Genomic DNA, 27,672 nt, shown 5'->3' with positions numbered 1-27,672 from the left:
CAAGAACAAGGCGGGCGTATTTGTAGATGGCAAGTCCGAGCAAATCTACAACGACGTAGTTGCTCGGGTTGAAGACCGCCAGACTCAGCTGACCCAGCAGTCTACCGACGGATTACCCGTCACCTTATCCACACTTGAAGTGGATAAGATTTACGAGGAGGTAAATTTTCAAAAAAATTAATTTTTTATTATTCATTTAATTTAACTTTAAATTTTTACTTACAATATTTATTTTTTGTTTTTAAGGTTGTCCCTAAAAAAAAGGGACGGACGTTGGGTATTGATTCCATCAACGATGTTCCGAGAGCGACATCGTCTTATGGTCAGCGACGAGATGATGAAGTCACTGAGCTGCGTAGAGAGTCCGCTCAGCTGCATAAGGAGTTGACCGCGATAAAATCTCGTATGGGTGGAGTCGAGGGCTTCTTGGACGTTATTGCGGCCACAAACCCGGAATGGAAGTCCATGTTGAGGAACATGCGACAACAACATCCCATTCAAGGCGAGTCGTCCGACGTACATAACGAGGCGGATGTTACGAGGAGGAGTGATGAATTCTACCAGGCGATGAACGACCCTTATTTTTTTTTCGGTTGTTGTATTATATAAATTCAAAACTTATTTATATATTAAATATTTTCATATTGATTTATTTTTATTTTAAATTTTAATTTATTATTTAATTAAATAATTTTAATTATTTTTTAATTATATTTTTAAATTCTGTAAAATAATAAAAACGAAGTAAATTCGTAGCTAATGTACGACCCCTTTACGTGAAAACCTTACGAGGAAATGACGAGAAATACTATACGAGTATTTTACGAGGAACCATTTACGAGGAAATAACGAGGAAAGATTTACGAGTATTTTACGAGAAAATCCTTTCGTGGTTGTTACGTGTATTTTGCGAGGAAACTCTTTCAAGGTATTTACGTGTAGATTACGAGGAACTCGTTTCGAGGTATTTACGAGGAACTCGTTTCGAGGTATTTACGAGGAAATATAGCGACGTCCTTACGTGGAATATTGACGTGGTCTTTACGACGAATAGCTCTACTTCGTCTTTACGACGAAATATATTCATCGCTAAGTTACGACGAATTAGCGAGGAAATATGTGTTACGACAGACGAGTAACGAGCAAACGCGCTTCCTCGCTAATTCGTCGTAAATCCTCTTTTACGACGAAATAACGAGGAAAACCGCCCTCGTTAAGATTATGTTTTCTTGTAGTGTTTAATTAAATAACTAAAATAAAACTGATTTGGAAGATAGAAACTAAAAATAGCAAGTCTCTGTTAAGTTCATGACCATGCTACTTGCTTGATGCTTCCTTATTAATTTGTAAGATATAAGAATATGTACATCTCTAATGAGAGAGAGAGGTTCTCTAAAAACATTTTTTAAGAAATTATATACCCATAAAATAATTTCTTATGAAACATAAAACACATTTTTCAAATTATCAAGTTGTATAGAATTTTGATAATAAATTTTAAAATTTCATAAACATTTGCAATCACAATTCTCTGAGCAGGCCCAAACTCTATGTTATGAATTGTAATGTGTGTGCGACTGCAACTTTTGTTTCATCGCCCCTCATGGTGGAAGCCTTGGCCATTCGTGAAGCCATAACCTTCGCCCTCAACCGTGGATTTGAATCACTAATACTGCTCTCCGACTCTCAATCGCTGATTAAGATGATCAAGAACAACGCAGTGATCCTGGAACTTTTTGGTGTTCTCCACAACATCTACCTCCTATCACAAAACTTTAATTTTATCGACTATAAGTTCATCCCTAGAGCTGCCAATGATATGGCAGACTCTGTTGCCAAACATGCCTTGTATTCCCTAAATCATGTTTAATTTAATCAAAATCGTAGTTTGCACACAAAAAAAGAATTGTAATGTGTGTATATATATTATTGATGTACGAAGACAAAATACATACAAAGAAGTAGATACTAATTCCAAGAGGATATCTAGCATAGATAACGGAAAAATATGGTAATGTTTTTATTTTAATATGATATGTTCTTAATTCAATATCCTCTTAAAATTGAGAGTGGAACATCTTGAATCCTCAACTTGGAAACATAGGCAAATGATGGAAATGAAAATGACTTAGAAAGAAGGTCTTCTAGTTTCTCCTTTGTCGAAACATGCTCCATTGTAATCATTTTGCCTTGAACCGCATCATGAACAAAGTGACAATCAGATTCCACATGTTAGTACTTTCGTGAAAAACTGAGTTCACAACAATATGAACAATGAATTTACTATCACAGAAGAGACGGACCAGAGCATCATGTTGGACACCAAATGAAAGAATAAGTTGTTTTGACAGCGAATTGACGTTGAAGTGATTCCCAAACCTTGAAAACATCAAAAGTATTAGACAGTTCAATCCAACAATATGTTAATTGATGTTCGAATCCTACCGTAGCAGTCCACCGAGAAAGATACAGATTAGATGTAAGTTAAGCGATCATTCAATTTATGAACCCAATCTTTAGCTTGGAGAGAATCCAAAATCGGTATACCATTTAGAAAATTTATCTCCATGTAAAAAACCGGTGTGATTAAATCACTAGGATTTCCCAAAGGATGTAGTAAGTAAGGAGACTCAGATGAAGAACTCTCAACTATCCCAGTAGTAGAAAAAGAACTTGAAGACATGTTTGTAAGGTTATTAAACAATGTCTCAAAACGCAGATGTAAGCGTCAACGAACAAATATCAAGAAAACTATGAATATGATCAGAACGTAGATAATTATACTGTGATACAATGTTATAAGTTATAATTGTATGTGTATTATTGAAAATGTCTCAAAACGTAGAAATAAGCAGAAACAAGAAAATATCAAAGAAAGCTATGAGAATTATAATGTAGATGGATTCTGCTTTGATATCATGTTATGGCTTGTTTTGTGTGTGTATTATTTATGTATAAAAAGAGTAAATATACAAAGAAATAGACCACGATCCCGAAATAATCCTAAAAAGATAACTAGTAAGAACAAATATGAATAGATTTGCATTGAAAAACTTTCTCGCGAGAAACTTTCCACCTAAGTGGGGTAGGAATGTTGATTTTTCTTAAATAGTTGGCAATATTCCTGGATAGCATTACATTATAGATTACTTTTTATTGGGTCTTTAACATATTTAGGTACTTTCTGCGGGAGAAGTGTTTTATACTTACCTTTTGAATTTTCTGTTCCCGAAATACCCATGTTGAAAATAAAAATAAAAAAAGACATACAGAAGAGAGAGAGAGTAACTAAGTCTGGTGGTTTAATGGTCGTCTACTTCCACCACTTTCGTTTCTTCCTCCGTATTCAATTTTCCTCCCCATCTTTCTCTTCTTCTCTAAACCCATAACCATTTTGTGAAGATTTGTACTTACTTCAAATCCAAATCTTCAAGTTTACCTTTTTTCTTTAGATTTTTCTACATTTACTTCATCTAAACTGGCAAAAACCTCTGCAGTTAGCCGTTATGGATCTTAAGCCATCATCACCAAACCCATAGACATTATCTTTAAAGGGAATTGCATAGGTCAGTTTGTTTTGGTCATCGAATATGTGGTCAGAGTCTTTGTCTTTGCGGCTACGGGAAATGTGTTCGGTGGAGTTGAGGCTGCAACTACTGGTGAGCAACTGCAGCGGATAAGAGCAGTTTCCGGTGACCAACTGCACCGACGTGGCAGTTGTGGTCACTGGGTAGTGGGTACTAGTGTAAGCATAGTTGTGGTCAGTGGTCAATCTGAACACGTAACAACTTGAAGCTGTGGTCACTAGCTGGCAAATCCATAGAGTCAGACTGTTGGTAGGGATCTTTTCATCCTTGTGGTCACTCCACAAAAAATTGTTACTCTGGCCAGCCCTTGAACACATGGTGGGGAAAATAGTAATTGACTCATGAAACGGTGCAATATCTTCATCTCCTCGCTGTAACTGACCGCCAATATAATACCTTCTTCAAATTTCCAGAACCTCATGTCGTTCACTTGACCTGCCCATAACTGTGTTTCCGTACAAGCGGTGTTCCTCAAGAACCTCACACCATTCTTATGGTGAGCGTCAAGCTTCTGTTGGTTACCACTCTGATATTACGTGTATACGCACACCAATTAACCTAATGTGCACACTACCACAATCGAGTGGTATGTCGATGTAGCACTTTAGGATCGAATCCACAGAGACCAACGATTACACTTTATCTTTATGGGATCAATATTAAGCTAAAACAATATGGAGATTTTAAGATTGTGAATCGTAGAAAGCAAGTAAACAAGTAAGTATGGTTTCAGATTATAAAGAATGCTAACCTAGGGTGGTTGATCGGGGGTTAAACAAATGTGACCCAAACAATTATTCAAGTTTAATTTAGCACTAGTCTCTCGGATCACTTAAGATAGATCAGCCCACTGTCGTGGTGCTTCACCTTTTGTCAATTGATTTCAGTACCTAAACTGTTGTTTGGACTGAGACGCGATGACAAACACTAAGATCAAGTCCGATATGTTCACAAAACACCATAACATCTACTTTCGCTGGTTAGGGATGCAATGCTCATTCATAACAGATCTAGCAACCTATTACACGGTTAATAAACATGTTAAACCTAGGATCTAACATTAAGCGGCCAGTTTAATGCAAGCATTAAGAACAGTTATGAATGAAGACAATCAATAGATTCACTTATCTATGTTTAACTCACGGATCTAACACCCTAACACCCTAGACTAAGCAAGTTGACTACTCAACCATGAAACAAGAAAACACAGAGACTGAAACTGAATAATACTACATATAAAATAAAATAGAAGCAAGAGGGTTCAGGATAATCTTCTCTAGACGAAATAGATGGAGCCTTCTCCCTAACAAGTAGCAAATCGTCAAGTCTAAAACTCTAGGGTCTGGTTTTTTCTGTAAAATAGCGTAGAAAAATATGAAAAAATAGAAAAAGAAGTTATATCAAAGTCATAGGCGGCTGGGAGAGAAAAATAGGGAGATTAGGGAAAATCCCGAAATAAGTTGTAGTTTCCTTAAAAATCTCTGCCGCTGGAACAGGCACTCAGAGTGTTCCGCGCGATCGGGAACAACCATCAAGACTGTTCTGCGTGAAAGTCACTAAAAGGTACTTTTTTGCATCTTTTGTTCCTGCTGATTTATCTCACATCCAATGCAACTCCAGACCTGTCATGACTCGAAAAAAACTAAAAAGACTCGATAAAGACTCAAAAACACTTTAAAAACATTGTTAGAATGTGCTAAAACACCATATATCACACTCCTCAACAAATTAGACTCAGAACCATAACCATCGTCTTCAGCCATGAGTGTTGGAGGAGTGAGGGCTTTTGGTGGAGCTGGAATGCTGGATGATGAAGTCATTGTCGAGATGGAGATCTTGTGGTGGTGCAAAAAGATGGAAAGATAAAAAAAATGAAGTTTTTTAAGTACAGTAAACTTACAAGAACAAAGTAATGGACAAGCCGAAAATACGTGTAAGTGTAAAGAAAGGAGGAAAAAGTACGTGTAGATGTAATATTTTCATATTCTTGATGTCGGTATGAAATGTGTGGTAACGAGACCATTGAAGTGAGAGGAAGGTGGCCACGAAGTGGTGATATTGGAAACGAATGCAGTGACTCAGAAAATGGAGATAGTTGCTAAGATATATGAGGCGGAAATGGTACTGTTATAGTGTTTGAGTGTTTTTAATAATGCTTGTGTTTATATCTTAATTATGTTTATGTTTTCATCAATTTATATGGTGTGCGCTAGGTGTTAGTGAACTATGGATTCAATTGATCGTTTTTTTGTCATCTTTGTTGGACATTTATAATTATGGTTATAAATGAGTATTGTGTTTGTTACATGAAATCCTCTTGTTATCAATATTTAAATTATATTTTTACCGGGTGGAGAACACTGTAATAATAATTGGGCCATGAGAGACCTTCTTAAGTATTGAGCAAATTCTTCGAATATCAGATTTAATTTGGTTTAAATAAAACTAATAATATGGTTTAGGCACATTGTCATTTGAGTTACTCTATTTTTGGAGTTCTTTCATTTTTTGTTTTTATGTTTTCAGTAATTATTCGAATAATTTAAATATAGCATTTTGTGGGCTTTTGAAATAAATTTAACACTTATACTACTATTATTTTGTAAGATCTAAAATATGGATAACATAGTTAGAAAGTTTAGAAACTGACAAAATAATGTGTTCCACAGACTTAGGCTTAAGATTGAAAGCATCAACACAAATATTTAAAAATGTCTATGAAAGAAAGAAGGTGATAATGGACTTTAGATAAAATTGATATTAAGTAAAACTAAAAAAAAGAAGCAAATATATAGCAAATTAATTGAACTGTTATTTCTATAAATTTTGTTTATCCTTATTTTGATTTCAATAATACAATTCTAATTAAAATTTAATACAAAGAGGTAAGAAAAATTAAAATTTTCATTATAATTCACTTAATTGTTTTACAAATAAATATGAATTTCTGAATGTTAAATTTACAAATTAATAGAGTTTATGGGTGATACCACCATGACCGCCGGATGTATTTCCACCATAATTGGGGCTGTAGCCACCGTGAGAGATTTTTGTCTCTACGGTGAGAGGGACTGCCTCCACGAAGCCCATATTTGACCGTTTTGGAAGAAACATTTATTTTCTTCATCTTTTCTTTGTTTTTGTTGGAGTGACAGAACTCTGTTGCTTAAATAAACGTGAATTGGTTTAGCTGAAGAAAATGCAATCTTCTTCATTTTTCTAGAATATAAAAATTGGCTTGAACTTAGATTTAGAATGGGAAGCTAATAAACTCTCACTTTAATGATCCACCCAACTGAAATTGCCATTCACATATAAATCAATAACTAAAATTGGTATGACGGCTACCGCCTTGGTATGACGGGCTACCGCCACCGTAGCCGCTTTGGTATGGTGGGCTACTGCCACTGCCATAGCCGCCTTGAAAAGGGGAGTTTCCACCGCTGTAGCTTCCACTGTAGCTTCCACGGTGAGACGGACTTCTGCCTCCATCACTGGCAATCCAAGAGATGTATGTGTTGGTACCTCACTAAGGCGTAAAGCTTCCGCCAAGAAAGTTCTGATGTGCCTCTCTATCATCTGGAGATGAAGACCATCACTGTGAACGTTGTGGCCAGGATTGTAACCTCTGTGAACGCATGTAGCTATGACTGTCGGGGTAACCACTGTCGGAATCAACACAAATATTTTAAAATGTCTATGAAAGAAAGGAGACAATGAACTTTTGAAGAGATAAAATTGATATTGAGTAAAAATTGAGCAAATATAAAGCAAATTTATAAATTTGTTTTTTACTTATTCTGATTTTATTAATAAAATCTAATTAAAAGTTAATACAAAGAGGTAAGAAAAACTCATTATAATTCACTTAATTGTTTTTACAAATAATTACGGATTATGGATAGTTAAATTTGCAAATTAATAGAGTTTGTTGGAGATACGAGCGTAATCGCTGTGATATGGCAGGTTTCCACTGTAACCGTCTTAATACGACGGGTTTCCACCGTAGCCGCCTTGAATGGGAGGATTTTGATATATTGTTTTATATATATTATGCAATTATATTTGTACATTTTTTATCTATGCATGATTTTGATACATGTATTATTTATATATGTAAATTTTTTATTTATGCATGATTGATACAAGTATTATTTATTTAATAAATTTTTGAGTACACTTAAATGGAAAAGGATTCTTGGAAATTTAAGTGACTCTATGGAACCATTTATGTGAACTATTGCAGTTGTTTAGATGATAAATGAAACATTGTAATTTTTGGTGATGAACCACTACAATCTTTGATTATAAACCACTGTAATCTTTGATGATGAACTATTGCACTACATGGTGATGAACCATTGTAATTATTGGTGCTTGCAGCATTTGGTGATGATGTCATTACAATTTTTGGTGTTAGCCCTTGTAACAATTAGCTAACCCTTGCAATATTTAACTCTCAACTTTTGCAGCACGTAGTTTCCTATATAAAGAGTTGTAGGGTTTGACAAAAAAAAAAAAGAGTTGTAGGAAATGACAAATTACAACCACGTAAAGAAACCAAAAATTCACAACAATCACAAACATTATAGAAAAGAGAGAGATGCATTATTCTTAGATCATCAAAAAGATATTTAGAAAACTACATATGAACATGGGAAATTGCATTGGTTTCAATAGGTTGTTAAAATGGGTAAGGAAGTATTTTTCATTCTAAAAATTCATAAATTATTAAGAAGTTTTTTAGATCATTTATCTGTTTTTATATATCTTTGTAAGGAATCTTAAAAATTATCTAAAAATATTCTGGTGAGTCTATTTGTTGGGTAATTTAAGTATATTTAAGTTTATATATTTACATAATTAAATACATTTAATAATAATATCTTTGAGGTCTCATACTATTTCTATTTGGTAGGTTACAGCTAAACTTTCAGTTAAGCACATAAACATTTTTTTGTAGTATTGCATTTACTAATTATCAAGTGGTAATCAAAATAAAGAAGAAAGCAATGTATGTATATCTTCAAGAACTGTCTCTTATCATTATAGACAAAAAAGATTGAAGCAGTTTCAGATTTCAATCATTATAGCAGAATATGTATGGAAAATAAGATCTCTCGTTTTCCCTATATTATTAATAATAGAGTTATTATATGGGTTTTCTGCAAAAAAACCCTCAATGTCGTTTTTTTTTTGTAAATTAATCCGCGAACTCAAAAACTCACGGGTCAACCCTCCAAGTGCCAGTCAAACCGCAATATAACCCTCGGCCATATTTATGTGTATTTGACTGTGTATAATTTTAACATTTTTTCAATACTAGGTCGTTTTGGTGCTAATTTTTTAATGAAAAAAATTTGTTGAACCCCACCTTCATTGTGCATTTACGCAAGCTCTCATGTCCGAGAAAAACAAGGTCATTTCGTTTTAGAAATCTATATAATTGCGTTTGTTAAGTAAACAAATATATTTGTTGGCCGAGATGGTTATATAGCATGCACATGGTATTTAAGGTTCAAATTTCAAACCACGATTTCAACAATTTTTTTTCATTAAAAAATTAGCGCCAAAACGATCTAGTATTGAAAAAATGTTAAAATTATACACAATCAAATACACATAAATACGGCCGAGGGTTATATTGCGGGTTGACTGGCACTTGGAAGGTTGACCCGTGGGTTTTTGAGTTCGCGGATTAATTTGCAAAAAAAAACCACATTGAGGGTTTTTTCGCAGAAAACCCTTAAAATATCTAAGATTATATCTTTTCACCTTCAAGATTACATAAGCTTTTATGGATTTATTTTTATTTATATTTACTATATCAACCAATTTTAACAAATAAGTTTAATGAAAAATATGATTAACACTGCAGTACCAACACAACTCTATCTTTTGAAATATAACTATTAATAATAGAAATTCATAAAAACTGTCTAAAATTTTATTTTTAATCTTAAAATTTGTCTATTTTAAAAGGTTGTCAAAATATTTAATGATGTGTTTTTCATAATAATATGTTTTTCGATCTAAAAATTGCATAGATTTTTAAGAAATTTTCAAAATGCCTAAGAAACAAAAATGTATATTTTCATCGTAGAGCCTGCATATGTCCATAAAGAGTTGTCTTTTCCTTCATTTTATATATATTTTAAAAGAATCTTCTAAATTTTCTAAAATTATTTGAATAATTCACTTTGTTAAGTAATTTAATTATTTTATAATATTATATATTTTTTAAAAGTTAAATATATGATTTTCAATTAGAGCCAGATGCTGTCAACAAATAAAAATAAACAAAACATGAGAGCCAGAGGAAAATCTCACTTTCCACAAGACTCTCTCCAGCTGATTCACACTCCTATCACTGAAATCGATCAAGCATACAACACCACCAGACCAGACAGAGTGTCAAAGCAATCAAACGACACCAGAGCGACCACTCTCTTACGGTAAGGCTAAAAAGAAACTTCAATTAACAAAATTTCAAGGACAGTAAGACACCATCGAACACTAGAGCTATTCCCCTAGAACAGAGGTTTTATTATTGGTTTTTATGTATGTCAGCATAAACTTCGAATTTTAATTTTTATTGTTGCAAAAGCCATAAAACTCTTAGGTATCCCAAGACTGCAAAATCAGTTCTTAAAAATGCTAACGTCTATATAAGTCAATCAAGCATAATACAAGTCTCCTACTTGATAAAACAGACATCCACTGAATCTAACTGTACGCTTCATTGAAACACGGTTTCATTGGTGAACAATTTTATGTTGCCATCATGAGGGCACAGTACTATTCTTCATCATCATCATCCAGCTCTACGATCTGTGCTCGCCTCTCAGCGGCTTTCCTCCTGATGAAGAAACCCCATCTCATTGCTGCTTTTATCTTAAGCCACCCAACGACAGATCTGCCTGATTGACCACGGTCTTCATCATCATAACCTTGCATAGGCGTGTTTAGAAACGACGGGAAAGAAGCATATCCATCTTCTGGAAAATGTGCTGGAGAGCCATTGCCTGCTCCTCCTCCCCCCATGCTGAATAAGCGGAGGAACTTTTGCATGTCTTCGTTCTCCAGCATTTCATGGCTTCTGAGTCTGATCTCTTCCTCTGAGAAGAAATCTTCTGCTCCTCCTCCTCCTCTCTCGCCGTGGTTTGACCAGTCTTCAAATGGATTGAGATTTGCCTGGTTGATGTTTTGGTAATGGCTCGTGGATGACTGTGGAGGACCAATAGCAAGCAGACCGTTCATGTTTTGATTGTATGTGGAGCTTTGAGCCTGTGGATGTACACTTCCCATGAGCTGATCCGAAGCAACCTCAAAGTGTGCTCTTGTGTTGGAGTCTAGAAGCTGGGGATGCGGAGGATAACTTGTCACCATAGTTTGATCATACCCTGCAGCATTTGAGAGAATTTAACAAAATGTAACTTGTACTTACTACAAATTTTTTCAAGGGAGTGATAGCAACTCACAAACCTCCAATAGTAAAATCTAAAGATTGATTAGCCCCTGCCATCTGCATAGGATGGTCAAAGGCAGCAGTTGAGTAATTTTCAGGAGGATTCTGAGGCTGCTTCATGTCTATGAGAGACTTTCCATCATACTCTATGACCAAGTTCCAGTTGTCATATGCTTTCTTCACCAGCCCATCAACATATACCTTCAGAAAATATAAGTGAAAGACTTTTAAAACAATGCAGTTCAAACACATCTTAGTAACATTAAACCTAATATAGAAGATAGTGTGCAGCAAAACCTTATGGCTTTCAGAAAGTGAATCAGCAGAGAAGTACTGATCCCCAGAAATGAGACCACTTAGCTCATAGATATTATTGAACACAACTCCAACATTCCTTGAATCCTCCGCATAGTAGATATAAAGCTTACTGCTCAAGACACACGTCTTGGCGTGCTCCGCCAGTGTATCCCACATCTTGTTTGACATTCCACTTCCCAGAATCTAAACAAACAAGAGAAAGAGATCAAATTAGCCATGGCCTCCTCATGACAAGCAAAAATTTGACATCAAACAAGCACTTACAGAACGTAATCCTCCAGAATCTCTGACCATTATTCTCAAAAAGTCCTCTACGGTGACTATCCCTGCAGCATTAAGCTTCTTATGGAACGCTCCATCCTTACCAATCTTCTCCAGTCTCCACACTTCATCGTTCAAAGCAGGTGGATAATGCTTCTTGTACACTGCACATAAAACAGAACATGCGTCAAACTAAAAAAAGAAGTAACTAACAACCACATTGTACACTGTGCACACATACATTCTCCCCTGTGATCTTTAACAGTAAAAGCCTCAGTCTTCGCCTCGCGTATCCGCACGCCAACAGAAGCAACACGTAAACCGAGTCTGAACTTCCTACTCCGGATCCAACTCGAGTTATCCGTGAAAGCAATCTCCCCCAAAGTCCCAACCCCTTCCTTGAGAGTAACGCACAAGTCTCCAGTTAGCAACGGTCTCTTTCCCTGACGCTCTTTCACCACATGGCTTTCGAACTCTTCCTGAGTCCAGTCTTCATCGTCTTCAGCGTTGAAGTCACCATCAAGCGCAACAACTTCAAGCTTTGCTGAAGCTTCTGGACCGTGTAGCACGGCGCGGCCAGTGTTTGCATCGAAGAGGACGACGTGGATCGCAGTGCCTTGCTCTCCTTCTACTCTTCCTCCTGTGAATAAGGGGAGAGATAGCCTGGACCTGAACTGGAGCCGTAGGTTTCTACCATCTGGACCTTCGATACGCTTTGGAGAAGAGCCAGAACTGCAAAAAAGTAATAGTCAAATGTCATCTAACATTGAAAGAGCTAGCATCAGGGCCGGTTCTGGGCAAAGCAGAATGAAACATTTGCGCCAGAAAAAATATTTATTAAATATTTTACTAAATCGCCTAAGCCCCAGAGGGCAGGCATTACGCATGTCACAGTATATAGAGCCATTATGATACAAAGAGAAATTTTGATTTTACCTTCCAGTAAGCCTAGCGGGGCCTAGTTTTGCCAAAGCACGTTCAACTTCCTCGCTGACCTGCTCAACATTTAACAATCTCATATTAAAGCCTTTAACAAAGGATAGCTAGTTTCTAAGCAAAAGCTTATAAAATAAAAAAGTAAGTGGTAATAGAGAGTTAAGCATAGTGCAGGCAAGTAAAAGCAGAGAAGAGGAGAGAGGGAGAATCTTACAACTCGGCGGAGAATAGGTTCTAAAGAGGAGCAAAGCTTCTGCAAACTGTTTACTTTCAGAGCCTCTACAATCACACTGACACAAGCGTATATAAATAAAATACACAAAGTTAGAAAAACTTTTCAGTATATAATCAAACTAGTTCAAATTACGGTAAAGGGAGGTGAAAATAACCTAGCAAGAGCAGGACGTTTTCGGTCAGGTTGATCACCATCACCATTACCATCAAAACTCCTCTTGGCTCTGTTCATGTTATTACCTCTATCCATTCTACTTAGACATTACTCTCAACTCCTAGATCTGCAAAATCACTATAAAAAAAAAATCAAAACCAGACAAAAATAACCTCGAGGATAACTCATTTCCACTTAACAAACGGAACCAAGTAACTAATTTCACGTCTGAGAACAGAGAAGACTTCCATGTAGACTCTAACTCACTCTTTTGGTGATCAAACTGAAGAACCAAAACTAAGGATAAAAGAGACAAGTGACAAGAAAGTACCTGTGAGACTATATCACGCCGAGTTAGAAAACCGCCGGCGTCGAATGATTAGTAGCTAAAGGAAATGTATTGTTGTTTGAGACTTTTGAGACAGTCTCCTCTTCTTAGTCTTCTCTCGGTGATTTTCGGATTATTTTTTGGAGATTATAATCGGTCTCTAGTGGGATTTAATCTGGTGCGTTAAGGTCTACTAGCACGCAATGATTGTCGTTTCTCCCCACTGGCATTAATAATGGTCGTTACTCCACTATTCACCACTTTGTCCTATTTAAGGTTACATTTTTCTTTGTCCAAAAAAAAAAGAGAAATCGCCCAAAAAAACACTGAACTTTACGGAAATTGCCAAAAGAAACCTGTACTCGAGCCTGACCAATAAAACCCAGATCTTTTGTCGACTTTTTTAGTTTATTCACAAACTTACAGTTGACTTACCAGATTAACACACCGTTAACCAACAGTTAAGACAGCGTTAACTCACCGTTAATTACTGCCGTTTAGTGAAACTACGTCGTTTCATCCAATTGTTTTGTTAAAGACAAAATCTCAAGACAACGTCGTTTTGCTTAATTAAAATTGTTGTTAGCTGGACTCGAACCCGTGCACTCGTGGTCCTTAGGGGGTTTTGCCACTGAGCTAGTGGACTTTTCGGAAGATTACCACACATGTTTATTTTTATTGATCAAAAGATGTGTTTGATTGAAATCAAACAAAACGAAACCCGTGTTTGGACGTAACCCTAATTTCTCAAATCGATTTGGGGATTTTTCTTGTGATGTGAGGAGATGGTAAAGACGAAGTTCACAAGGAATGGAAGGGAGGTAATGATTTTCGGAGCGATGAGGAATTTCGATTACGGGAGTGACGAAGCGGTTCAAGAGTCGAAGAAGGGTGGAGAACGCGATGCTTCTGTGAGTTTGTCATCGCCGGAGAGATCGAGGATCCGTTAAAGCGTTGAAGGGATATCGATGTTGGCATCTACAGAGGCGTCGAAGGCATCGAAGACAAGGCGGGGAACTTCGTATGGGTCGCCTGCGTCATCTCCGGAGAAGACCACGAGGCGGGGAACTTCATATGGTGGGTCGCATGTGTCTCCTAGACAATCGAAGAAGCAGAAGGTAAACTCGGAGAAGAGTCTAGGTGATGACGGTGATGACAGAGAAGAATTTCTCCAGATTGTGGTAAATAAAGAAAAGGAATTTGGGGATATAGGTGATGATGGTAGAGAAGATGAGAACGGTATTGCTGGCATTGAGGAAGTTGGTTGTACAGATTTGAGTCTTTATTTTGGTGATAAAGCAAAAAATGATGACTGTGAGGTTGATGAAGACGAAGGGGATGATGATGCATGGGATGATGATAAAATCCCTGATCTTGTGTCATCAGATGATGAGAATGAAGAGGAGATGATACCTGCGCAAGCTTACAGAGAAGACACTGATCCAGAGGAGCTCCTTCAGCTAGGCAAGACATTTTCAGATGCTGAGGACTTCAAACATGCTTGTCTCAGGTATACCCTGAAAACCAGATACAACATCAAGTACTACAAATCCGGTAGCTTGAAGATGGGGGCAAAATGTGCTGCTGAGATGAGAGATAATGAGGCTCCATGTCCCTGGATGGTCTACTGTTCGTATGATAGGAGGAAACAGAAGTTAATGGTAAAGACATACGTCAATGACCATAAGTGTGAGAGGACAGGGTATTCCAAGATACTTAAGAGGCCAGCAATTGCAAGTCTATTTGCTGAGAGGTTAAGGCTGAATCCTAAGCTCACAGCAAAGGAGATACATGCTAAGATCTTGAGGGAGTATAAGATGGAAATTTTAGAAAACTCATGCATTAAGGCCAAGATGAAGGTGATGAAAGAAAGGAGGAAAACCCATGAAGAGCATTTTGATAAAATATGGGATTACCAAGCAGAGATATTGAGGAGCAATCCTGGATCAACCATGGACATTGAGACCATACCAGGAGCCACGGTTGGAAGCAAGCAGAGGTTCTACAGGCTCTACATGTGTTTCCAAGCACAAAAGGAAGCATGGAAGAAGACTTGTAGGCCTGTTATTGGCTTTGATGGAGCCTTTTTAAAATGGGACATCAAGGGACAGTTGTTGGCTGCGGTTGGAAGAGATGGAGACAATAGGATTGTCCCTATTGCTTGGGCTGTAGTGGAGATAGAGAATGATACAAACTGGGATTGGTTTGTGAAGCGTTTGGCCTTGGATTTGGGATTGGAAGATGGGAACAACTTTGTTATAATGTCTGACAAACAAAAGGTAAACACCTTGCTTTCATGATACTTAATGAATGTTTGATTCTTGTTTCTGATTTCTTTTTTTTCTGATCTTGTAGGGATTAGTGAAGGTAGTTCATACCCTCCTTCCAGAAGCTGAGCATAGACAGTATTGTCGCCATATATACGAAAACTGGAGGAAAGGTGGAAAAGATCTAAGGTTACAGAGGTTCTTCTGGTTCATTGCAAGGAGCTACACTCCTGGTATGTTCAACTACAACATGGACGAGCTTAAGAACTATGATCCTGGCGCACATGCATCTCTGATAAAGACAAAGCCAGAGACTTGGTCTAGAGCTTTCTTCAAGATAGGCTCCTACTGCAATGATAATCTGAACAACTTGTGTGAGTCCTTCAACAAGACCATCAGGGAGCCTAGGAAGAAGCCTCTGCTAGACATGTTAGAGGAGATAAGGCGCCAATGTATGACTAGGAACTACAATAGGTCTAAGATGGCTAAGGACATGAAGACTAGGTTCACCCAGAAGACACATAAATAGTTAGACAGGGTTGAGAAGAAGTCTAAAGAGTGTAGTCTACGTTGGGCAATTGGGCCAGAGACTGAGGTTGAGGATAAAGACCTGTGGTGAATTTGGAGAATGAGACTTGTGCATGTCGAAGCTGGCAAATGAATGGTATTCCTTGCATCCATGCTGCTAAGGTCATCCTTGGTGTGAGAAGAAAACTTTCTGAATTTGTTGCTCCTTGCTACACAACCTCTAAGTGGCGTGAAACCTACAGTTTTGGGATCAGACCTATAAATGGGATGATAGAGTGGCCTCAGACCAATAGATTAGGTGTGATTCCACCACCTAATTGAAATGGCAAGCCTGGTAGGCCTAAAAACCATGATCGAAAGAAGGGAACCAATGAGACAGTGTCTACTACCAAGCTGAGCCGTGCGAACAGGGTAATGACATACTCTAATTGCAAAGAAGAAGGGCACTACAAGAATACATGTCGGAAGGCTTTTGTTCAGAGCCCACCTAAGAAACCAAGAGGCAGACCAAGGAAATATCAGGTTAGGGTCTTGGTTAGGGTCTTAGTTTTTTAGCTATCGGTAATGTGTCTGACAATTCATTTATATGTTACAGGGATTACATTTTGGCGAGTCACAAGCTCAATCATCACAAGCTCAATCCTCACAAACTCAATCCTCACAAGCTCAAGCATCACCATGGGAAGTTCCTCAATCTTCACAAGGTCAATCCTCACAAGCTCAACCATCACGATGGGAAGTTCCCCAATCCTCACAAGCTCAACCATCACAGACAACAGCGTGGGGAAGGTTGATTCTTTTAGATCAATATTAAATATGCTTTTGTTGTGTGTCGTTTATGATGGTGTCTCTGTCTGAATGCTTTTGGAACAAGAACTACCTTTTTTTTCTTCTCTTCCTGCTATTTTAATTTGAAACTCTCAATGAAGATAGTGTTGGTTATTATCTTTGTGTTTTCATCATGTTGTTTATCTTGATGGTCTGTTCATTGGTGTGTTCATTTGTCCTTCTATAAACAATCAAGAAGTAAAACATAAACCTTACTGAAACATAGTCTTAAAACCTTACTGAAACCATTACCATTACATAAACAGAGTCTCCTAGTAGCTATTCAAAGACAACCCATCTGCTTTGTCAAACATGATCAACACAAGACATATCACAACGCCTAAACAAACAACCAGAAAACCCACTTTCATGATCACATTCAGCTTCTTAAGTTCATTGCTCGCCTTCCTGGCATCTTCTTTCAACTCTTCCTCCACGGTTTTCATGCTTTCGATCTCCATTTTAATTTTCATAACATCTGATGCAAAGCACTCAACTTTTGGCAATGCATCTTGAACCTCTTCGTAGACAGCTTCATCTACCCATTTATACAAGTGATCCTAGACACAAATCATGAACACAATCTTTATGTTCAAAAAATTTCTCACTACCTAGCCATTGAAGCTTTATATTCAACAATTTCATAAACACAATCAATTGCAATCAAATTAAACACATACATTTTGAAACGTCGGGCATCTAAAGAAAGTTCGTCCTGGATTGACCTTCGTTTTTGATGTGTATATCCCAGTTCTTTGACCACACCCGCATTGCTCCGGGATACCATGAATTCCCATCGTATTCACAGATGAATCCTCACAACCCAAACTCATCATGCGATACCAGAAGAAGGAAAGGTGAGAATCGAGATTCTTAAGGACGAGATCGAAGATAATCGAGCTTGAATCGCGAACTGGATTTATGATTTTGGGAATTTAGGGTTTATACCAATCGGAGGAGAAAACGCCGTCGTTTCTTTTTGATTCATTTAACTCGGATTCAAAGAGAATAAAAGAAACCGTGTTCGTAAATCTATTGCAACGTCCACTAGCTCAGTGGCAAAAACCCCTACCATTAAACCCGAGTGTACGAGTTCGAGCCGATGGAAGCCCATCTTTTTAATAGAAAAGCAATATAAAATGCGTCGTTTCATTCATTTGTCTTTTAACTCGGATTCGAAGAGAATAAAACAAACTGTGTTCGTAAATCTATTGTAAAGTCCACTAGCTCAGTGGCAAAAACTCCTACCATTAAACCCGAGTACACGAGTTCGAGCCGTTGGAAACCCATATTTTTACGAAAAAAGCGTTGATAAACGACGTCGTTTGTCTTTAATCAGACAAAGAGATGAAACGACGTCGTATACTTTAACACCCAAAATTAACATCCGCTTATTTATTTGTTAACTCGGTTAATGGTGTGTTAATCTGGTCAGTCAATCGTAAGTTTCTTAATAAATTAAAAAAGTCAACAAAAGTTCACGGTTTTATTGGCTAGCCCATATGTCCAGGTTTTTTTTGGCAATTTCCGCAAAGTTCAGTGTTTTTTTAGCCGAATTCTCAAAAAAAAAAAAGTTACTGCTCCTATTGGCGTGAAGGCTGTCGACACTTTTGCTGTAACTGCAATGCCTTTTTAATGGAATCACGTGGAATCAGTCATTAATTCACGTGTTTCAAAAAAAAAAAAAGTCATTAATTAACGTTTCAAAAAAAATTTACATGTTAAGTGGAAGAAACAATTTTTTTTGATTTCACACATTCCCGTAGCCTGTGGAATGAATGAAAAAAAAAAGAATCACTTAAAAAATCATTGATGATAAAAAATAGAGAAGTGAATAGAATGAAATAATTTGAATATAAGTAAAAAATACATTCATCATTCTTTTAATTCCTGAAATTATTGCTATTTCATTCCATTTTCTTATTCTTATTCCAATTTCATTTATTCCACACATTCCTAGATTAAGTTTATGTAACCATACAGTCCCAAAGTTAATTTAAAAACCAAACAAGCTTTTAGTTCATTTTTCCTCTAAAACTTCTACAGTTTTCAAATGCTTGATTGTCACATTTTTATCTTTCAAATAACGATTTGTTCTAAAGCCACAGGGTGCAACTGGTTATTCATAATAGGAATGTTAAGAATAAAAGGAATGATTTTTTATGGAATAGGAAAAATTGGAATGATGTTAAAAATGGAATAAAAACTGAAATTATAAATGGAATAAAGATTCCACACATTCCATTCATTCACGGAGGTTTAGAATCATGAATAAAAGGAATGATTTTTACAAAGGATTTATTTTTTTGTTCCATTCCAAAAATGGAATAAGTGGAATTGATTTTGGAAAACATTCATAATAAATGGTAACTAATTCATGGAATCCCATGGAATGATCCATTCCAAATGATTTTATTCCAAAAAATGTCATTCCAGTCTTCAAATGCTTGATTGTCACATTTTAGTTCCTTTTTTGTATTTTTAATATTTTTTGCATATTTCCTTCTTCCTTTAACAAAAAAATTAAACAACTAAAATAAAATAAAATATTTAACACAATTAAAGAAAATTCAATAAAAAGTATAATAAAATCTAAATTAAATTGGATTTTGTTGTAAGAAAAAAATGTTAATATATTATTATTAATTACTTATTTTGCTTAATAAAAATTTTCATTATGACATTTCTACATAAATTAAGAAATAAATTTATTTATTTATATATTTATTTATTATATTTTTACCAATAGTTTTAATATAAATAAAAGTATTTATAAGATAAACATATATTTAATAACTAATATTAAAATTTAAAAATGATATTTTGTTTGTAATAAAATATTAAAATAATAGTCAATTATTGCTAAGTATATTTTAATAAAATAAATCAAAACTTACATTTGTAGCATTTATAATATTAGTTCAAAGTATATTTTCAATATATTATCATATATCTATATATATTAGAATTTAGCATAAACATGTTTTATATAAAGTAATTTTCACACCTTTTGTAGTTTTTAATACCAATCAGACTTTCAAAGTTATTTTAGATGATAGCCAGAGTTTTCACACTTTGAAGGCTTTTATTGTTATGGCTTTTAAATTAATTTTGACGGTTAAACTGATGTGGCTTTAGAATTTTTTTAAAAATAAGAAAATAGTGGCTTTAAGAAAAACAAACCATTGGAAGAGTAAATTCAGTTATTTTGGTTTTGAGAATTTGAAGGAATAATTTGGTTTTAAAGGCTTTAGATTTAAATCAAAGTCTCAACAGTCACTAAAATAATAAGCTAAAAGATAACTAAGGCAAAAAAAAAATATTTATCCTAACAATATCTAAGAATAGTGATTTCTTGATTCATTTAGTCGTACCAAACAAATAAAAGTTTCAAACCTAATGCAACTTAACTCCTACATTAAACACAATCATAAGAAAGTATTTATCTAACTTAGAAATAATAACAAGAAATAGAAATAATAGAGTTATTCCAAATTCTGCTGGACCCATAATGAAACAAAAATCCATTGACAACTGATATATCCCCATAATCAAAGTCTTACAATTATTTCAGAAATAAGCTTTACACGAATAACCAAGTCCGATTTCATAGCCAACACCCTAAAAATAAGGTTGAAGGTATTAAACCGTAAATATACTTTCTTCACTCAGGTTTCTTGGTGGCTTTAGGATTGTTGTCAGCATTTGATTCATTGGTTGTCTTCAAGGAATATTCTGCCGCTTTCTTCTCAGCTTCACGAGGACTGGTTAAATTCTTCTCAATGGCTTCACTGCATCTACCTCGGGCAGGTTGTTCAGTGTCTACATCAAGAATTGATACCTCATCCCTTGAGGCGTACCAGGAATTTCCACAGGCAATACACTCCAACTAAATGCATTAAAAAATCAGAATGTGATTATTATGATCCATGAGTATGCATAAGATCATGCCGAGAATATATGACTTAATATGTAAAAAAGCCAAAGAACCTGATAGCGATCTCCATGCCCAGTTTGAAAGATATCCCTCAGACAAACTTTAATTTGACTGCATCTCAAGCATCTTACATCAGTCATCTGCTTCCAAAGCCAACACATGACATGGTCAACGACATTCTCCAACTCAAATACAAGAGACTGGATAAAATTTGACTGTCATAAATGAAAAAAACCTGCATTCGTTCCGCATCATCAGGCTCATTCTTTTCTGTTTCCTCATTAGTTAGACCCTCCTGAATCCCACCAAAAAAAAAAATCTTATTTGTTTACCTTGTAAGAAATAATCAAATACTATTTGCCCATTATAGCACAAAGCAAGATTCATATTAATCTGATACAACTATGATAATATAACAATTCCCTAACCTTTAACTCAGTGGGTGACATGTTCAAAATCTTTTCAGGCTCTAGCTGGCCATTGAGCAGTCGTCTAGCCAGCAGTGCAGTGTTCTACAGACAAAAAAAAATGGAATTACAGTTCAGTGATCATAAGGCATACAAATTTTAGCATTTCATATAAGAATTGTCACAATAATTTCATAGATCAACTGTTAGGAATATGGAGCAGAAACAATCATAAAATGGCATGAATGCAGATTCTAACCTTGAGATTGAATACCAATGTCCTTATCCTCTGATTGTATTTAGAATAATCTGATGCAAGAGAAACATTTAAAGCCATCTCAAGGGCACACACGGGATAAACAGCAGCATCTGGCCAGAGAAAACTCTCATCCTGTCAAGAATTTTAAACAAAAAGGGTTATGAAAGGTGAGTGCGTGAAAATTGAGACTACTTGGAATATGATAAAAAAGAATAGAAAATTTTAATTTAAGACCTTTAATACATCTGAACCCACATTTGCTTCAACACCAGCGTTAGAGCATATGTTCCGGACTGCTTCCAGAAGCTTCGCCAAACACTTGTTACGATGAGCATCATCTGTTAGTGAATCAAACTTTTGTAAGATAGAATGATACTCTGATGAGCTAGGAAAGGTAGCTTCCTCCTTTCTAACATCAACAGGAGTTATGTTTACTTTCTGGGCAGATCCTTTAGCCTTCTCTGCATCTTCTTCCTCAGTTTCAAGGTCAGGAAGATCACCCAATCGCAACACAGACTTTTCCACAAAGAGGTCGATTTCATGTTGTCTTGCATCTTCATAGACCTTATCAGTCAACTCCCGCACCTTCATATCATCAGTATCATACACCTTCCGCACGATAAAACCTTTTTTTCTCCGAAGTTGCTTATGAGCTGGAACAAAATTCACCGGGCATCTATGCATCACAGACTCTGCGGGGACCTCATCACGATGGAAACTGTAGAACAGTTCTCGTGTATCATTTGTTTCCCAGTTTCCACTACCCTTTTTCTTTGCTTCTTCTTGACGATAAAACCACTGTCCCAGAATCATCATTCTTCCATCTTGTTTTTGGGTAATATCCTAGACACAAAAAAACAAGTCTAACTTAATTAAGCATAGATACACAAAAAAAAAAAAAAAAATCAGCAGCACGTACACTAACACCAGTACCTTGATAATGGCAATATAAGGATTTAGAATATTGCCTTCTGGATTCATCATCACCGATTCCTCCTGTGCAAGAAAGAAATGTCAGAGAGACTAGAAACAAAGCATTCAGGTGCAAATTAAAAAAAATGGTCCACTCGAAACCCATAATAATGCATCAATTAATGTAGTCAACACAACTCACCAGCTCGTATCTTTTACCGTTGCACTCGAACTGCCTGTAATGGGTTCTTCTCCCATTTCCTCTACCCGTAATTTTAACCGGCTCACCAACCGGTTGCACGACATCGGGCTTCACTTCCTTCGGTGGCGTTTCGTCGTCATCTTTCTTTCTCTTTCTCTCTGTCTCCTTCTCTTCCTCATCAGACTCTTCGTACAGGATTACATTCCTACGCTTCCTCCTCCTTCCCTCCATTGTTTCCTCAGGTCTCCTTGAGTTCTGTCCCTGAGACCTCGTCTCCGCTACAAAGTCCTCTTCGTCGTCACTCGGGGACACCTGAGCAAACCTCCGACGAGACACCATCTTTCTTCCTTCTCCCTGCATGAATAGGAGAACAGAGACAATTAATAAGATATATTGTTGTTTTGTAAATATGATAGAACGTAGTATTTATATTCACACACCTTCTTAACTTTTGGGTTTTCCAAAGAGGTTAGATATATACATATATATACTAACTTATAGCTAGATTTATTTCATTGCTTAACTATCTGTGAGGACTTTAATGGGGGTATCTATTTTATTACTTTACCATCTTAGTCTCGTTTTTAAATTTTATGTGAAATTATTTTAGTATTAACTTAGATATGTTTTTAACAAAATTTACGCGGAAGTTTATTTTATTGCTTAGTTATTAATTTTTGAAAAGTGTTATTTGTTTTATTGGTGCAAAAAATAAATTTATTTCCAAAAAGTGGTCAGCTTTATCATTTTGGGATATCTTACTAATAAAATAACAATGGTCAAATTTGTTATTTAGGAAATTTCAGTAACAAAACTTAAGATTGGTCAAAGTAGTTAATAAAAATGGTCAACTTTCTCATTTAAGATATCTTATTAATATAAATAAAATTTGTCAAAGTAATAAATAAAATAGAAGGTAATCAGTAAACTACTATGTTTGTAAATAGAGATTAGTATTTTAGTTACAAAAAAATTAAGCAGTTTGCATAAAATAGAGTCACGACTTTTGTATTTTTCACAATAGGAAGTTAAATAATAAATCATGATAGTCCTAAATGTTACACGCCGCGATCATCAGAGGCAATGAACATAATCAGCAAAAAAAAAAACATGAGCAACACTTGCAGCAGCGGCTAGGAAATTGGCGAGAGAAGACGATAGAGGAAAGCATATGATGAGATGAAGGAGAGGAGATCCAAAATGCATAGCTCAATGGTTTGATCGAGTTTGGATGGACTTTATGCCTTATATGAAGCCCAAATTAAATCAAAATTTCCTTAATTGGACCCTTAATATGTACGAATTCATCCATTCATCACCATTACGAACCATCTTTATTCCTTCAACCCACAACAAGCACTACCAATCATTCAATGCTTCTTACTTCTATTCCTGTCTGTGTTCATCCACCTATAAAATGGTCAGTCCGCCTCTCATGAAAATCATCCTCAAAATTCCTAAAACCAGTCGATACTAACTTTCAGTTTAATGGCTAACTCATCCATTCTTCTCTTTGATTTGAAAGGTGGACGCTGTTCTTCCACCATCAGGTGCGACTGCTTAGATTTTGGTAAACTCCGAACGTCAAACGCGGCTGGGAGCTGATGGGTGTTGACATGCTTCTCATCGATGCTAAGGTATTATGTTCATAAAACTCATAATCATCTTCGTTTCCTTTATAGTATATAATTTATAATTTATATAGAAAGAAAGTTTGTGTTGATCATCCGGGCTTAACCATATAATTTGTTGTTAGGTACTAAGCACCAAATAGTTTATAAAACTTAAGTTACACTTTTGTCTGGATTTGAGGTCTTTTTGCTAATGTGGTAGCAAACGTGATCTGTTTGATTCTAATATGGTTTGTATGTAAATGAGTTTTCATATTATTACTCTGACAAAATGCTTCATGAACTAATGGTCTTTAGCTTTTCTAATTAGCTTTAGATCACCGAAGTAATTACGGATCAATGGATTCAGGTTTAGCATCTTGAACAGATCTTTAGTTTTTGCTTTTAAGTTTGTTGTTCAATGCAATTGGTTTTTGGGAGTTGTGACTAAGTAGTGTGTATATTCTCATCACCAAACTTGATTATTTTGTTTGTCCTTACTTCACCTTGAAGATAAATTCAGTGGTTGTACTTAAAATCTAAAAGCTTTAACCGTAGCTTAATCAATCTTATAAGTCTCTCATTATGTATATCTCTAATTAGCTTATGAGTGACATCCGATTCAAACATCTGCCCAAGGTTCAAAAAGTATTTGATGTTCATTGGGATGGAAAGAAGGCTTCTCTCTTTGTACAATCGTATCTCACAGAAGTCCTTTCTCAGTTACATAGATTATGGGCTGCTGTTACTAGATACCATCACCAGGTTTTTGTTTAAAAATCTTTACATCTCCTCATGTCTATGATTTAGATTGAATGATAATGCGTAACCAAACTTTGGTTTGATTCTTTATAGCTGCAAGGGTTCATCAAACATGAGAAATGAGAAGTACTACAAGTTGGGGGCAGAGTGCTACGCTGGCCAAAATATAATAAACATCTGAGGGGAATCTAAACGTGAAAATCAATATGAGAAACTTGGATAAGCTACAAGTTAACCAGACTGAAAGGAGATTGGCACTTTCTTTATTGAACCTTTGTGCCAAAAAGATGTCCCGGGTGAGCCTGTCAATGTGACTAAAGTTTGTATCGCGAGGTTGAGAAACACTTGGTGTAACGTGTTATTCCTCTCCCTCCAGAGAAGATAGACGGTTTCTTGAGTGACCAATTTCCTTTTTAACATAGAAGAGCCCCCTCATGCGGGGGAGAGAGCCAAGCGACCAATTTGCTTTTAAATTTGTTTAGTTAACATTATTAATTCATATTTTGAAGAGACGAATGATATATTTTATAATTCCATCATAGCATACTTGAAAAAAAAAACTGCTAAAACATAACATTGTTTGATTCCATTTTCAAAATTGATCAAATCATCCAAACAGTACTCAAAGCAAAAATGTGTTGTGCAGTTGTTGATTTAAAGTTGTCAAACCTTTGATTAACGAAGCATTCACACCATTATAATACTTTATATAGTTGCGTAAAAGTATCTCGATCTAAGGATGTTAGATCATGAATGAAGTAAATATACAAAATATTTACCGTTTTTTAAAATTTAGATATTAGTATAAATGTTTCAAAAAAATAAGATATTAGTATAAATGAAATGAAATAGCTATAAAAATTCATTGCTAAATTTTATATCATAACCAGTTACATATTGTCATAGCTAAAATACTAAAATGTAAAATTTCATTTTCAAATTTTTTTTAATGATGAGAAAATTTTTGTCTAATAAGAATAAAAAACAAATAATTAAAGTTAATACTGTTTTAATTGATAATAAATTTATATTCCTAATTTTTCAATATAATTAAAATATTTTTGTTTCATTCATTTGGACGGGCGAGTTACTCCCTATATATATATATATAGGTAATGCATTAATGGTCCAAAGACACACTTAAGGGATGACAACAATATTTGATAGGATCGCAATCCTCTCAATATATACCTCTCAGTAGTTAGTACCTATTAGTAGGTTTGACTTAATGTTTTGTTTGATTCTTAAGTAGTACTAATAAATATAGTAAATTAATTAGAAGAAACAAATATATTATTGGCATTTATCTTACTTTAGTTATTATTGTTGTCAATAAAAAAAAACAAATATATTCTTCTTTTCTGTAGTAATACTAATAAATATAGTAAATTAATTAGAATAAACAGAAAAGTCATCCCCTTGCAAGTACCAAAGATCTTGATTTCTTGTCATTAAAAAAAAACTCTTCTAGTGAAGTAGGAGAAGAATTAAAGCATGACATTATCAACTCTGATGTCGTATCTTCCTTGTTCACGGAACATATCCTTCTAAAAAATTACCATTTTTAATACAGGAAAATTATACAAATGTTGTGTTATAATCATTGGACTCATGGACTTAATAAATGGTATGTTATCCATCCACATTCAAAATGAATATTAGATTGATTAGATGTTAGTATATATGTTACAATTGGTTTCGAGTAAAGTTTTGTAACCTAAATTATGGTTAATAGGTGATGGTATGATGTATATATACCAGCTAATACGGAAGCGAATTAAGTAAAGTGCGTATAAGACTCAAGATAAAAGTGTGTATAAGACTAATTATACATAATATACATAATATGTCTGATGAGTTCATTATAATTAAGGGTTGAGTTCTGGAAATTAGTCGTCTTAGTAGCTAGTAATATATATTTTTTAAAATATTACTAGCTACTAAGACGACTAATTTCCAGAACTCAACCCTTAATTAGCTAGTAATATAAGTTAAGTGTGAGGTAACGATACGTGACATCATTTAAGAAACCATTATCTTCTGTCTTCGACAAACATATATACATATACGGTTTGTTCTTTTAATTATGCCAGCTTAAGTCGTAATGCAACACCTAACACGCGTTAATGACTTGCTTCATGTATATGGTCAAACTCACACGTACACTCCCATACGTGTAAGTGTAACATTTATATTTTCTTTTCCTTAAATGAAATTAGATGAACCAATATGATTGCATACTATAAATGAATTATAATTTCAAAAAGCTGTATCCATATAAAATATAAAATAGAGTATAACTGTATAAGAATTAGTTACCGACGTGTTGGTGGTCCAGTAAGGAGTTGGGTTTTTTTCTGTGCCCCAAATTCAAAAAAAGATTTATACAATTTTAATTAAAAAATTTAAAGATTAAATTCAGACTTATGAAAAAATTTAGTCTGAGGCAGTATAATAAAAATTATAATAACAATTTACCGTCTCAGTGCAAAGGGAATGGCGTACGGTATTGTGTTAGTCAACCCAAGTGACGTGATGATGATTACAATTTTCCTTGGATTAGTTTTTGTTGGTAAAAAGATAAGATTCTTTTTTTTTGAGGAACAAACATACTTATATTAGGAATTGGGTTCAAGCCCAAGCAGAGTTCATATTACAAGTGCAGATTTTGCCA

General features: G+C 35.2%; 4 protein-coding genes across 5 annotated transcripts; 1 reads left to right on the top strand and 3 right to left on the bottom strand.

Moving 5' to 3' along the window:
- Positions 1-10,159: 10,159 nt before the first annotated feature.
- Positions 10,160-13,502, bottom strand: LOC106439607 (calmodulin-binding protein 60 B). Of its 2 annotated transcripts, none has more exons than XM_048747095.1 (9): positions 13,290-13,502; positions 12,960-13,085; positions 12,785-12,860; positions 12,571-12,629; positions 11,876-12,366; positions 11,638-11,798; positions 11,353-11,556; positions 11,073-11,256; positions 10,160-10,990 (listed from the first exon to the last, which is right to left on the bottom strand). In XM_048747095.1, exons 2-9 carry the CDS (start codon positions 13,052-13,054, stop codon positions 10,386-10,388), a joined length of 1,875 nt encoding a protein of 624 aa, XP_048603052.1. In that variant the 5' UTR covers positions 13,055-13,085; positions 13,290-13,502; the 3' UTR covers positions 10,160-10,385. The 2 variants fall into 2 exon arrangements, with proteins under 2 accessions (XP_048603052.1, XP_048603051.1); XM_048747094.1 differs by having other exon boundaries at positions 12,960-13,096; positions 13,290-13,471.
- Positions 13,503-14,125: 623 nt separating this feature from the next.
- On the top strand, positions 14,126-16,082 carry LOC125582146. Its single transcript, XM_048748676.1, has 3 exons — positions 14,126-14,201; positions 14,271-15,565; positions 15,642-16,082. Exons 1-3 carry the CDS (start codon positions 14,126-14,128, stop codon positions 16,080-16,082), a joined length of 1,812 nt encoding a protein of 603 aa, XP_048604633.1.
- A 1,099-nt stretch (positions 16,083-17,181) lies between these two features.
- On the bottom strand, positions 17,182-17,706 carry LOC111203019 (uncharacterized protein At1g43920, Chloroplastic-like). The gene is made up of 2 exons (XM_022696396.2): positions 17,590-17,706; positions 17,182-17,469 (listed from the first exon to the last, which is right to left on the bottom strand). The coding sequence occupies exons 1-2, from the start codon at positions 17,704-17,706 to the stop codon at positions 17,182-17,184; spliced, it is 405 nt and encodes a 134-aa protein (XP_022552117.1).
- A 2,712-nt stretch (positions 17,707-20,418) lies between these two features.
- Positions 20,419-23,000, bottom strand: LOC106439605. The gene is made up of 8 exons (XM_048747093.1): positions 22,627-23,000; positions 22,446-22,508; positions 21,747-22,355; positions 21,513-21,644; positions 21,275-21,358; positions 21,082-21,141; positions 20,900-20,986; positions 20,419-20,798 (listed from the first exon to the last, which is right to left on the bottom strand). Exons 1-8 carry the CDS (start codon positions 22,984-22,986, stop codon positions 20,574-20,576), a joined length of 1,620 nt encoding a protein of 539 aa, XP_048603050.1. The 5' UTR covers positions 22,987-23,000; the 3' UTR covers positions 20,419-20,573.
- Between the last annotated feature and the right edge of the window lie 4,672 nt (positions 23,001-27,672).

Source organism: Brassica napus, chromosome C2 (assembly GCF_020379485.1).
Source record: "Brassica napus cultivar Da-Ae chromosome C2, Da-Ae, whole genome shotgun sequence".
NCBI lineage: Eukaryota > Viridiplantae > Streptophyta > Magnoliopsida > Brassicales > Brassicaceae > Brassica > Brassica napus.
Note: the sequence above shows the minus strand (reverse complement) of the source record. Positions and strands in the feature narration are given on the sequence as shown.

Excerpts from the sequence above, each read along its gene's own strand:
- LOC125582146 (XM_048748676.1), top strand. The coding sequence starts at position 14,126 with ATGAGGAATTTCGATTACGGGAGTGACGAAGCGGTTCAAGAGTCGAAG. Across the intron at positions 14,202-14,270 it reads AGAACGCGATGCTTCTGTGA|AGGCGTCGAAGGCATCGAAG; the intron begins GTTTGTCATCGC and ends TGGCATCTACAG. Across the intron at positions 15,566-15,641 it reads TAATGTCTGACAAACAAAAG|GGATTAGTGAAGGTAGTTCA; the intron begins GTAAACACCTTG and ends CTGATCTTGTAG.
- LOC111203019 (XM_022696396.2), bottom strand. The coding sequence starts at position 17,706 with ATGGGAATTCATGGTATCCCGGAGCAATGCGGGTGTGGTCAAAGAACT. Across the intron at positions 17,470-17,589 it reads GATGCCCGACGTTTCAAAAT|GATCACTTGTATAAATGGGT; the intron begins GTATGTGTTTAA and ends ATTTGTGTCTAG.
- LOC106439605 (XM_048747093.1), bottom strand. The coding sequence starts at position 22,986 with ATGCAGGGAGAAGGAAGAAAGATGGTGTCTCGTCGGAGGTTTGCTCAG. Across the intron at positions 22,509-22,626 it reads ACGGTAAAAGATACGAGCTG|GAGGAATCGGTGATGATGAA; the intron begins GTGAGTTGTGTT and ends TTTCTTGCACAG. Across the intron at positions 21,359-21,512 it reads CATTGGTATTCAATCTCAAG|AACACTGCACTGCTGGCTAG; the intron begins GTTAGAATCTGC and ends TTTTGTCTGTAG.
- LOC106439607 (XM_048747095.1), bottom strand. The coding sequence starts at position 13,054 with ATGGATAGAGGTAATAACATGAACAGAGCCAAGAGGAGTTTTGATGGT. Across the intron at positions 11,799-11,875 it reads TAAAGATCACAGGGGAGAAT|TGTACAAGAAGCATTATCCA; the intron begins GTATGTGTGCAC and ends TTTTATGTGCAG. Across the intron at positions 11,557-11,637 it reads ATTCTGGAGGATTACGTTCT|ATTCTGGGAAGTGGAATGTC; the intron begins GTAAGTGCTTGT and ends TTGTTTGTTTAG.